This window comes from Delphinus delphis, chromosome 6 (assembly GCF_949987515.2).
Source record: "Delphinus delphis chromosome 6, mDelDel1.2, whole genome shotgun sequence".
Classification (NCBI taxonomy): domain Eukaryota; kingdom Metazoa; phylum Chordata; class Mammalia; order Artiodactyla; family Delphinidae; genus Delphinus; species Delphinus delphis.
This window is the reverse complement of record NC_082688.1, coordinates 89258512-89271852: the sequence shown is the minus strand read 5'-3', so window position 1 is coordinate 89271852 and position 13341 is coordinate 89258512. Positions and strand designations below refer to the sequence as shown.

Genomic DNA, 13341 nt, shown 5'->3' with positions numbered 1-13341 from the left:
GGAAATGCTGAGAGAACGTGCTCCAGCTAGGATGTCCCAGCCCCCCTCTCCATTCTGGTCACGTCAGGAATCTCTAACCCTGAGAGATGTGATTCCCAGCCTCCTGCTGTGCCTCCCTTTCTGGGCCCGGCCCCTCCTGGTCTTGTCTCTAGCTGGAGCACTTTACTTGGTGTATTTCCTTCTCATCTCACCGACCTCAGAGATGAAGTCAATTATTCAGTTCCTCAAAGCTCTGCTAAACCAAAACTCAAGTCCCAGTCAGACTCCCTGGAACACCCTCCTAGTACCCAAGGACTCCATGTCCAGGAGTGGCACATCTGCTCAGGCTGTCCAAAATCGTTTTCAGTCCTCAGATCAATTGGCCAATGATTCAAAAGCTGTGAGGTTTTCAGGTTTTTGTTTTTCAACGGAAAAGTTAAGCTTTTAACCAGTTGAATTGTACATGCTGGTTTAGGGCATGTGGCTTTTGCTGGTACAATAAAGATACATTGTGCTTGTTGTGATCTGAGGCCACGTCCATGGCAGCCGTCCATCAGCGTTCAGTGTCCATCCCCATCAGAGGGACTCTGGCACCCTCCTGTGGGAGGGACAGGTTGGAGGCATAGGACCACATAGAAATGCTCAGGGACTGCCCAGTGCTTCTTGTCCACTAACAGGGGCCCTATTTCAGCTCGAGTGTCATGGGGCTACTGGTTAGTTGCTAAGTTGGGTGGGGGGCTGGGAGGCCTGCATGCATCCTGGCTCCCTGCTTACCTCACGGCATCACTCACTGGTCCTCTTCTGCCCGTGTGTGCCTGGCTCTTGCCTGAGAAGCTGTGGTGAGGGCACCTGGGTCTCCAGGTGTCTCATGGTCGGACAAGTATGTGTGTCACTGCTGGGAGGGTGGCTGGCCAGGCATGGGAAGCAGATCAGAGCAGGGCACTTAGAATAAAAGCGTGCGAGTGACCAGCACCATGTTCGCCCCTGAGGTCATTGCCATGCTACTTTTCTACCCACGTGGTTCTTTTTTTTTCTAAGGGTTTTCATTTGCATCGTTAATTCTTGTTCCAGGATAAAAAAAAATTTTTTTTGAGGCACAGTAGGGACAAAGCGTTTATGTTTTACTTCTGTCTCTGTGGCCAGGAGGAAAGGAACGTGTGAGGCACGGCTTGGTGGAGACAGGGACCAGGCCTAGGCGGGTTGATTTTAGGTCGTGGTACCTGCTGGCCTGTAAGGCCTTATTCCCTCTGATGCTGTGAATCTGATGGTACTGCTCGTTTTCACACCCTGGCCCTTTTAGGCACACCTTGGCTGAGTTCCTAGTCTTCGGGCCACAGCTTGGCCCCCACATGGTCTGAGGTTGCTGGTCCGAGGCTGTGCTGTGGGTTCCTGCCCTGGGCCCTCTCGCCCACAGGCCTCCAACGGGGGGCATGTGCAGGCTCAGCCTGAGCTCCTGCTGCTCTAACGGGGTGGGATGCCCCAGGGCACCCCCTCCTGTCCCACGTGCTCTGGCATTTGCCAAGCCCTCTAGGGGTCCTCAGTCTGCTGGTTTCTGGGTGACCAAGGAGCTTTGTGGTCCGAGAGGAGACTGAGTACATGGCTGTGAGAGACTGGAGGGAGATTCAAAGCTGGTTGCAGCCCCTGAGGGCTGAGAGGCAGGGGGACTTTGGGCAAAGATTGTAGAGAGGAGGGCATGCAGAGCAGTTGGAAGACCCTGAAGTGTGCCCACTCGGTGGGATCTGGGTTGGCTGCGAGGGCTGGAGGGAGCTTGAACTTGGGTGCTGAGAGCCACGGCTTTGGGGATGTGGGGGCAGCTAGCCCAGCCCAGAGCTAAAGCCAAAAGAGGGTTTTCAGTTTGCTGCCTTGAACTGAACAGGAGCCAAGACGCTAGGAAAATAAAACCTGTGTTAAGCTTTGGAGTACAGAAAGAAGGTCCCAGCTTCATTGAAGCTCAGAGAAGATGAGAGAGGTTGGAGATGGGTGGGGGCGACTGGGGTGGAGCTGCAGGCAGCTTCAGGAGGTGAGGAGGTAACTTGGGGTGGGTGAGGCAACCATGCACAGGATGGAGAGCCGGGGGAGGGAGGGTAAGCCTGGACGCCTCTGTGGGGCGGGTGCCGGGACAGGCCAGCCGTCGGAGCAGTAGGCAGGCCGGCCCGCAGGGAAGGGCAGATGTGGGGCTGAGGCTCTGGGCACAGAACCCTCCCTGCGGCCAGTGGAGGGTTCAGGGAAGCTTGGAGTCGGTGCGGGGTGGGGGTGCGTGGTCGTGTTCAGAAGTGGTTGTGTGCTGTTAGTCAGAAGCTGTTGTCAGACCCATTGATCCTCCCTGCCTCTGGCTCCTCCTCATCTGAACAGAGGCAGGTGCGGGTACCCTTCCAGGACTTTCTCTGTGCATGTAGAACGATGGGGTCTGCTTTGTGTTTTTCGCACGTGTCCATCAGCAGCAGGCCAGGTGCCCATGCTGTAGCAAGTTTGTCTCTGGGACCCCCAGGGGCTGCTGTGCAGCCCCCAGGTCCTTCCCTCACCTGGGAGTGTTCTCATCTCTCCCTGTGGGGACTCAGGCAGGGGAGGTCACCCAGGGAGGAGACACCCCCTCACAAAGCCCCAGCCCACCCTACGACCACTCAGGTCGAGCTGTCCGAAGGGCAGGCCCTGTGCCAGCTGGGGAGTGAAGCTCAGGGTGGAGTCACCCTAGGGCAGAGCCGAGACACATCCTGCTTCCCTGTTCATGCTGCACAGGAGAGTTTCAGCACTTGTCTTGGCTCGAGACTAGGGGGCCGGATACAGAGACGCCCGGAATGATGTTTTGGCTCTATAGGCCATTTGTTTCTGGTGCCAGAACAGAGTGTCTAATGCCACTGTCAGGTGAAAGGCTGACCGTTGGAGGTACCCCTCTTGTCACGGGGAAGGTGGGGAGGCCCCTGGCTGGTCCACACTGAGGCTGCGGGCCCCAGTTCCCGTGAGCTTCGTTAGTATTTGAACACTGACAAACAGCAGGTGTGGTCGTGGCTACAGGGCCTGGCCCACTTCTTGAGCAGTCTGCCTGCATCGGATACTCTGGGACTTGAGGTGTCCCTTGAGCGGTCCAAGGGTCTAGACGGCACTGGGTGCCCGAAGTGCTGACCGTCCACACCAGGAGCAGCCTTTGTTTCCATGCCAAAGTGAATGTGGGGGCAAAGTGGTGTGGGGGCCTCACTGCACACAGGCCTGGGTGCTGCCTGAGACCCCTGGCCTGGCTGTGAGGGCAGGTGGCTGGTGGCTCTGTGGGCGACTCCTGCAGACACGTGCTGCACCAGGACAAGGCTTTAGGTCATCCAGTGTGTTGCTCCTTTGCAGTCTGGGAAGAACAGTTTTCCCAACAGCTGGGAGAGGCTGCCAAGCCCTGCGTCCCTAGCATCTGCCCTTGTGGAAGCTTCTCTGAGTCGTTCTGGGGCCTCTAAGCCAGCTCTTGCCAAGCCTTGGCTAAGGACGGAAGTCCTACAGGGGAAGACTCACTCTTCATGGGAAACCAGGGGTGGGGCTGGTTAAAACCATTATGCCCCATGTGGGCCTGATGTGGGCTTCCTGTGGGCCCACGTGGGTCCCCTGTAGGCCTCCTGTGGGCCGTAAGTGGGCCCCTTGTGGGTCCCATGTGGGCCCTCTGTGGGTCCTGTGTGGCCTTCGTGCCCTTGTGTTGCTGCCTTGTAGCCTGCTGGCTCTGTAGGCAGGAACTCGATGTATACACTAGCACAGTACGGGTTGAGCAGGGCTGGGTGGAGGCTTGTTCATCAGAATCTGTCTGCGTGGTGGGTGTTGAGGGCAGGACCCAGGCCAGGGCACAGACACGGGGGAGGAGATTCAAGTGGCCACCTGAGGATGGACAAGGGCTCTGGTGTGAGTATGGACTGGTTAGCCACACGATGCCTGCTCAGCTGTGGTTCTGCACTGAGCCGGACAGTGTGGCCTCAGTGTGGAGGGACCCGAATCTGGTTGGTTTGTGTTTAAAGGTCCACCCTAAGGGCTGGGAGCTGTCTGTATTCTGGTCATCTCAGGGCCTGTGTTCAGCGAGGGCATGGAAGGCTGGGGGCTATCCGTGCTCCATCTCCTCGGGCTGTGTCCGGTGAGGGTGTGGAGGTCTCAGTGGGCTGGTATCGCTCTCTGGCTCTGAGCACCGTGTCCTGGTGGCCGATGGCTTTGACCCTGGGTTCCCGGGAAGGTCGGTCTGGGGCCCTGATCGCAGGCCCAGGCTCTGTCTAGCACTCCTGACCAGGCAGCTCCTGGGGCTGGCTGGCGTGTTCTCTTTCCTGTGAGCTCTGAATGCAGAGCTCTAGCTGCACTAGGAGGTGCTAGGCAGGCACAGAGAAGCCTTTTGAAAGAACCTGCTACTGTGAGGCTGCAGGGACCTGGCAGAGTGATTAGTCCCATGTCCCAGGGTCATCTCTAGGGGACTGCTACGGCCCAGAGGACGCTACAACCACAGGAATCTGACTAGGAAACGTGCACTCATCTGGTGCCCTGCATGCTCACAGAGCCCAGGACCCTCCTCCCTTCGTGCCTCAGAGCCCCCAGAGGGCCTTGTGCTCTCAGTTGGGGTCCATCACAGGACACAGACCAGCAAAAACACTTCAAAGTTCCCACTGAGAATCAGTCAGTCTGGATTGCTGGCCTTTTTTGGTTTTATTAGCACATTAGAGACCCCAACAGAATATCACCTCCCTTTTTATCAAGTCAGCCTCATAGAACACAACAGAATGAGCAAAAATAAGTGCAACTCAATTTGAGCTAGGTTTCTGAGCCCAGTGGGCACAGCTCTTCCCCAAGGAGCCTTTGTCCCCGTCCCCAAATGCAGGAGGCAGCATCTTGCCTTCCACAGCGAGAGTGCTAGGAATGACTGTGTGGCGGGCACCCTCCAGGGAGTATGGGGTGTGCAGGGAATTGTGCTCCAGGCGACGGGGCCGTGGGCCGGAGCACAGACACCCTCCGTGCTAGTGTGGCCTTGCTGAGTGACCTTGGGGACACCTGAGCCGTCCTTGCCCATCCCACGTTTGCCTGCTTGGCTCCCTGGGATGCCACTGGGTAAGCTGGGTGTAGCAGCCCCTCCCAGGCAACTCATCTGCCCTCCAGGTGGGCACTGACTGTCAGTGCCAGACACTAAAGTCACTGCCCATCTGTCTTAGCACAGACAGCCTCTGGGGAGCACAGGGCCTGGCAGCATTTAGTCATGGTGCAATAAGGAGGCCTCGCCCTGCCCCAGTGGACCTGGAATACCAGATGAGGCAGCAGCGATACAGAGAATCAGGGTCGGCCCTGCCTCCCACCTCTCTAGATAGGATCCCTCAGATTTCCTCACCACACTTGCCACTGGCCTGTTCAGGGCAGCTGTCCAGGATCTGGGATTGGCCTCAAACCTGCAAAACAATGTATCTTTTTGCACTTGGAAAACTGCCCATGGGCCTCCCTCTGGGCAGAGCTAGGCTCTGCTCCATTGAGAGCTCTCCTGGCTGACTCTTAGTGGGTTTCCTGCCTCAACCAGCGGGGCTCCCAGAAACCTTACATTTGAAAGCCAAGCAGTGTGCTTTGCTTTTTTTTTTTTTTCTCCTTTCTCTCTCTCTCTCTTTTGTTTTTTGAATATGCTTCTAGAGACACACACACTTCTACCTGAAGCTTGGGGCTTGGCCCTGCACCTCCGCCCCTCGGCGAAGCTCGTGTGAACCTCCACACTGACTTGGGGGCCGCCCAGTTAGCCCAGGAGGCTGGTCCCTTCTCTCTGAACTGCTGGCCTTTGCTCCTCCTCACACACTGATGACTTTTGCTTAGAGTGTGGTGGCTTGTCCCCCATGTGTGCTGTCCTGCCTAACCCTGTGGTCTTGTGTCATTTCTTCTTCCCTTGCAGGGTCTGCCTTGAAGCGTCTCTGTCTAGGCAAAGAGCACAGCAGTCGTAATTATCGGGTTTTTTACCCCTTGTCCGCTTCCATCGCATGGGCTTTATTGTCGCTAGTGTGCATCAGGGTTTCCGCAACTAGACCGGGAGCCAAGGGCCCAGCGGGTGGCCGGGCGTGGGCCTGCTCTGCGCCCACCCTTCACAGGTGCTGCTTGGCCTCCGCCTGGCGAGATAGCCGCCCTCGGGCGCCCTTTTGAGTCTCCATGGCTCCTAGAGTTTGTGCATTCTTGCCAGTTCACATCTAACAGGCTGTCCTTCTCCGGAACATCCACATATTACCAATCATTAATTGGCTCCTTTTCCAAAACCGTAGGAATGAGTATTTCCTTGAAGTGCTAAAGATGAGTGCCCCTCACAGAGGAGAGATGCCAGGACAAAATGGGTATCAGTTTACCTGGGCCGCCCACTGCTCTCATCTCATGCCTTTTTTTTTTTTTTTTTAATTTATCTGTTTTTCTTTTCTGGCTGAAATGTTCATGTAGAAATAGCAGCGTGTGTAAAATCTCATCACTAATGTTTAACTGTTTGTGTCTGTGCTGTTTCATTGCTAGCCTCTAAAGTAAACTACATATTGCAATGGCTTGTTTGAAGAGATGGTCATTAGGTTATTTATTTAATGCAGAAAATTTAAAAATTGGTTTATCCAAAATTGCCAATAAGAAATTATGTGCTGGGGAAGGAAAGGGACACAATTCAAAAATATTTAAAAGTCCTGTTTTGGTCATTAAAAAAGATCTTTGAGTGAAGTGGCGAAGTGCGCTCACCTTTGTCCAGCTCCACCTAAGCCACAGCCCCAGGCCTTCCCGGGCAGCCGGGCCTCCCAGTTCCTCCTGTGATAGGCATCAGCCCCTCCGTTGGCACCAAGCTTGTAGACCCATGTCGGAAGGCTCTGGGTATTTGTATCCTTTATTGTTATTACACACTCTGGTGAGGAGAGGCGTGATTTCTGTGTCTTAAATTCCAAATCACCAAGTCATTATCATTCACGGAAACATCAGCAATCCAGCCTATTGCAAGCATTTTCCCTTTGCTGGAAGGATAGCAGCAGCTGCTAAGCATTCTGCCTAAAGTATTGTTGAACCACCTCTGAATCCTCATATTAGAGCTGAGAGTGCAGAAGCGTGAGGAATTTGCCCCCAGTCTGTGTCCAGCTGCACCAGGAGTTTTCTAAACTCTCTCACATGGGGGTCTGGTGGTCCTGGGCAGTGTGGGCACAGAGGATGCTGAGTGAGGCTGCCAGCAGCTGGGATCCTGTCCCCTGGCTGATGAGATGGGTGATGGCTGCCTGGCAATGCCCAGTCCCCTGAGGTTGCTCCACTGTGTCTAAAACTGCATGGACCCCCCCAATGCAGACCATCTCCTGAAGCAAGGTGTTGCCTGGCTTAAGCGAGACCACTGTATGAATGACTGCAGCCAGCCAGTGGTGCTGGCGTGTGGTGTCACCAACCCTGGCCTGTGTGTGCTCTCTAGGGTCCTCCACCAGCAGCCTGGTCCCGGGCCCTGAGCCGGGCCCCCAACCTGCCCTGCACATCCAGGCGCAGGTGAACAACAGCAACAACAAGAAAGGCACCTTCACGGACGACCTGCACAAGTTGGTGGATGAGTGGACAAGCAAGACAGTTGGGCCCACACAGCTGAAGCCGTCACTCAACCAGTTGAAGCAGACGCAGAAGTTGCATGACATGGAGGCCATGGCAGGCTGGCCCCCGGCCTCTGGCGAGGCACGGGCTGTAAGTGGGACACGGGGTGGGGGGGAGGGGCAGGGCGGGGCTTGCCCAGAGTCGAAGACACAGAATGGGAATGAAGCTGTGACTCCAGATCTCAGCAGAACCTCTGAGCAGCAGGCCTTAGCCCAGTGTTGGGCAGTGTCTAGGTGGGACTGGCCAGCAGCTTGCAGGTGTGGCCTCATCCTGGTGAGCCCACCTCAACCTGTCTTCCACCAGAGCCCAAGCTGGCAAAGTAGGTGGGGTCTGCACAACATACCCAGGGGACACCCCTTATTGAGTTTTAGCTCAGGTGCCCCAGACCACGTGGGGCAGAAGTGAGGAGCTGCTGTCTTAGGTTTTGTTGTGTGAATTGTTCCTGTATTAGGACCACTGACTTCAAAGCCTACTTGAAGGAGTATTCCCTCTTTTTCAGTCTCCTGGAGGAGTTTGTGCAAGATTATGTTATTTTTTCCTGAAATGTTTAGCAAAGTTCACTGGTGAAGCCATCTGGGCCAGGAGGGTTTTGTTTTTCTTTTTAACTTTTAATTTTTTATTGGAGTATAGTTGATTAACAATGTTGTCTTAGTTTCAGGTGTACATCAAAGTGATTCAGTTATACATATACATGTATCTATTCTTTTTCAAATTCTTTTCCCATTTAGGTTGTCACATAATGTTAAGCAGAGTTCCCTGTGCTATATAGTGGGTTCTTGTTGATTATCCATTTTAAATATAGCAGTGTGTACATGTCAATCCCAAACTCCCTATTCCTCCCGGACCCTTCTCCCTGGTAACCATAAGTTCAGTTCTCTAAGTCTGTGAATCTGTTTCTGTTTTGTAAATAAGTTCATTTGTATCATTTTTTATTTTAGATTCCACATATAAGTGGTATTGTATGATATTTGTCTTTCTCTGTCTAATTTACTTCACTCAGTATGACAATCTCTAGGTCCATCCATGTTGCTGCAAATGGCATTATTTCATTCTTCTTAATGGCTGGGTAATATTCTGTTGTATATATGTACCACATCTTCTTTATCCATTCCTCTGTTGATGGACATGTAGATTGCTTCCATGTCTTAGCTATTGTAAAAAGTGCTGCAGTACGCATGGCACAGGGATATTGGCTCGGTGCTTTGTGACAGCCTGGAGGGGTGGGATGGGGAGGTTGGGAGGGAGGGAGACGCAACAGGGAAGACATATGGGAACATATGTTTATGTATGACTGATTCATTTTGTTATAAAGCAGAAACTAACACACCATTGTAAAGCAATTATACCCCAATAAAGATGTTAAAAAAAAAAAAAAAGTGCTGCAGTGAATATTGGGGTGCATGTATCCTTTTGGACCATGTTTTTCTCCGGATATATGCCCAGGAGTGGGATTGCTCCCCTATGATCTTTTACTTCAAAAAGTTTCAAACATACAAAAGATTGAAAATTCTTCAGTGAACTCTCAGGTACCTTCTACCTATGAGCTATGATTGACATTTTGCTGTTACATATTTATCACCCATGTCTACATCCCTTGAGGGTAAGGTTTCCATTTTGGATTTAATTTCTTTTACAGTTTTAGTACCATTTGGGTTTTCTATTTCTTCTTTCTGTTAAATACTGCTTTTCTAACAATTTGATACACTTCTAAATTTATCTGAGTTTTCCAATTAATTGGTATAAAGTTGTTTATAATATTTTCTCTTCACAGTTTGCAGGATTTGCAGTGATGATTTTTCATTCTGATATTGGTGATTTCTCTGAATTTATATATTTTATTCGCCTTTTCAAAGAGCTCATCACTTTGATGGTAATTCTTTATTGTATATTTCATTAGCTTCTTCCTTTTATTTCTTCTCTTCTATCTTTGGGTTACTTTTTTGTTCTAGAAAGTTTCTTGAGATGTGTAGTGCATTGATTTTGAGCCTTTCTTCTTTTATAATACAGACATTCAGGCTATAAAATTCCTTCTAGTGGTATTAGCTGCATTCCAAAGGTTTTGATATGTAGCATTTTCTTTAACCTCTGATCAAAATATTTTATAATTTCCGTGGTGATTTGAGGTAATATAGTTATTAATTTCCTCATGAGCTTTTTGATAGTGGTTTTCTGGGGATTTTTTAAGCCTAATTGCACTGTGATAAGAGAACAGATTTTGTGTGTTTCCAGTTCTTTAAAACTTGCTGGGACTGGATTTTCGACCCAAGCTGTCAGCCACTGCTCCACAGGTGCTTGAGGTCATCCTCTTTCATTCCCTCTCACGTCCACACTCCCAGTCTGAACTTTTGTTCCTCTTCTGTAGTAACCTCCTGACACTGCACCTCCATGAGTTTAACTCTTCAAATCTATTCTCCATTATTCTGGGACAGAACTGAGAATTCATAACACAGCCCCAAGGCCCTGCAGGTTCTGCACCTCAAGCCCTGGGCAGGCTAGTCTCTACTCTTCTGTCCAGACTCCACCACATCAGCTCTCAGTATCTGTGCTGGGCCAGGCCCTGTCGGTCAGCTCTGCTAATTCTGTTGTTCAGATGTCTGGGATTCTTTTTCTTTTCTTTTCAGAAAAGCCCCATTTGTTTATTTTTGTTTTTATTTACATTACTTTAGGAGGTGGGTCAAAAAGGATCTTGCTGTGATTTATGTCATAGAGTGTTCTGCCTGTTTTCCTCTAAGAGTTTGATAGTGTCTGGCCTTACATTTAGGTCTTTAATCCATTTTGAGTTTATTTTTTTGTATGGTGCTAGGAAGTGTTCTAATGTCATTCTTTTACATGTAGCTGTCCAGTTTTCCCAGCACCACTTACTGAAGAGGCTGTCTTTTCTCCATTGTATATTCTTCCCTCCTTTGTCAAAGATAAAGTGACCATATGTGTGTGGGTTTATCTCTGGGCTTTCTATCCTGTTCCATTGATCTATATTTCTGTTTTTGTTCCAGTACCATACTGTCTTGATTACTGTAGCTTTGTAGTATAGTCTGAAGTCAGGGAGCCTGGATTCCTCCAGCTCTTTCTTTCTCAAGATTGCTTTGACTATTCGGGGTCTTTCGTGTTTCCATACAAATTGTAAAATTTCTTGTTCTACTTCTGTGAAAAATGCCACTGGTAATTTGATAGGGGTTGCATTGAATCTGTAGATTGCTTTGGGTAGTAGAGTCATTTTCACAATGTTGATTCTTCCAATCCAAGAACATGGTATATCTCTGCATCTGTTTGTATCATCTTTTTAAAAAATTAATTAATTAATTTTTTAACATGTTTATTGGAGTATAATTGCTTAACAATGGTGTGTTAGTTTCTGCTTTATAACAAAGTGAATCAGCTATAGATATACATATATCCCCATTTCTCCTCCCTCTTGCATTTCCCTCCCAGCCCCCCATCCCACCCCTCTAGGTGGACTGTTAGTATCATCTTTGATTTCTTTCATCAGTGTCTTGAAAGACTTTCCTTCCTTTTAAATGCTGAGTCATAGTCCATTGTACGTACATACCACATTTTGTTTTATCCGTTCATCCGTTGATGACACTTGGGTTGCTTCTACCTTTTAACTGTTGTGCATAATGCTACTATGAACATGGGTATATAGATATCTCTTTGAGTCTTTGCTTTCAGTTCTTTAGGGTATATACCCAGAAGTGGAATCACTAGATCATATGGTAATTCTAGTTTTAATTTTTTGAGGAATCACCAAACTACTTTCCAGAGCAGCTGCACCATTTTACATCCCCACCAACAGTACACAAGGGCTCCAGTTTCTCCACATCCTCTCTAATACTTTCTATTTTCTGATTTTTTTCATGGTAGCCATCTTGATAGGTGTGAGGTGGTTTGCATTTCCCTAATGATCAGTGATGTTGAGCATCTTTTCATGAGCTTATTGGCCATTTGTATGTCTTCTTTGGAAAAATAATTCAAGCCTTTTGCCTATTTTTTAAATATAAACAACAGATATTTATTTCTCACAGTCCTGGAGGCTGGACGTCTGACATGAGGATGTCAGCATGCAAGGGTGAGGGCCTCTTCCAGGTTGCAGACTTCTCATTGTATCCTCACATGGTGGAAGGGGTTTTTGCCCATTTTTTCATTGAGTTGTTTCTTTTTTTGTTGTTGACTTGGAGGAATTCTCTCTATATTCTGGATATTAATCGCTTTTCAGATATGTGATTTCCAAAAATAATTCCCATTCTGTGAGTTACCTTTTTACTCGGTTGATAATGTCTTTTGATGCATAAAGCTTTTTCATTTTTATGAATTCCAGTTTATTTTTTCTTTTGTTGCCTATGTCATTGGATTTGGCAATGATTTATTGCCAAATCCAACGTTATAAAGCTTTCCCCCCATGTTTCCTTCTAAGTGCTCTCTAAAGATGCTAAGAGTTTAATGATTGTAGCTCTTATGTTTAGGCCTTTTATCCATTTTGAGTTAATTTTTATATATGGTGTTTGGTAAGAGACCATGTTTATTCTTTTGCATGTTGATATCTAGTTGTCCCAGCAGTATTTGTTGAAAAAAACTGTCCTTTTCCCATTGAATGGTCTCGGCACCCTTTTTGAAAATCAATTGGTCATATATGCAAAGGTTTATTTCTGGATTTTCTATTCTATTCCGTTGGTGTACAGTCTGTCATGTTGCTAATATTACACTGTTTTGATTTCTGTAGCTTTGCAGTAAGTTCTGAAGTCAAGAAGTATGAGTCTTCCAACTTTGTTCTTTTTTAGGACCGTTTTGCTTATTGGGATCCCTTGAGAATCCAAACGAGTTTTAGGATGAGTTTTTCTATTTTTTGAAAAAATGCCATTGAGACTTTGATAGGGGTACATCAAATCTCTATAGATTGGCTTTGGGTGGTATTGACATATTAACAATATTAAGTCTTCAAATCCACGAACATGGGATGTCTTCCCATTTACTTATGTCTTCTTTAATTTCTTTTGGCAATGTTTTGCCGTTTTCAGTGTGTAAGTCTTTCAACTCCTTAGTTTAATTATTCCTAAGTATTTTATTCTTTTTTGTGCTTAAATGTAATTGTTCTCTTAATTTTCTTTTCAGATTGTTCATTGCTAGTGTATAAAAATACAACTGGGACTTCCCTGGCAGTCCAGTGGTTAAAACTCCATGCTTCCAATGCAGAGGATGCAGGTTTGATCCCTGGTTGGAGAACTAGGATCCCACATGCCACGTGGAGCAGCCAAAAAAAAAAAAAAAAATGCCACTGATTTTGATGTGTTGATTTTCTACCCTGCAACTTTGCTGAATTCATAAATTAGTTCTAGCAGTTTGTGTGTGTGTGTGTGTGTGTGTGTGTGTGTGTGTGTGTGTGTGTGTGTTCTTTAGGGTTATCTGCATATAAGAAATGTTATTCTGAACAGAGATACTTTTACTTCTTCCTTTCCAATTTGGGTGCCTTTTATTTCCTTTTCTTGCCTAATTTCTCTGGGTAGAACTTCAAGTACTATATTGAATAGAAATGGAAAAAGTGGGCATCTCTGTCTTGATCTTAAAGGAAAAATATTCAGTCTTTCACCATTGAGTGTGATGTTAACAAGGGTTTCTTCATATATGGCCTTTACCATACTGAGAAAATTCTATTTTATTTCTAGTATGTTGAGTGCTGTTGTCATGAAAGAGTGTTGGATTTTGTCAAATGGTTTTTCTGCATTAATTAAGATGATCATATTTTTTAACTCTTCATTCTATTTTTTTTTTACATCTTTATTGGAGTATAATTGCTTTACAATGGTGTGTTAG

At 47.9% G+C, this 13341-nt stretch overlaps 1 protein-coding gene across 1 annotated transcript in view; it reads left to right on the top strand.

Moving 5' to 3' along the window:
• WNK2 (WNK lysine deficient protein kinase 2) overlaps positions 1 to 13341 on the top strand; it is a 155903-nt gene that overhangs the window by 122503 nt on the left and 20059 nt on the right. The window contains exons 27-28 of the mRNA XM_060015032.1: positions 5849 to 5893; positions 7367 to 7626. Of these exons, the coding sequence (XP_059871015.1) occupies positions 5849 to 5893; positions 7367 to 7626 (305 nt within the window). The remainder of the gene's footprint in view (positions 1 to 5848; positions 5894 to 7366; positions 7627 to 13341) is intronic.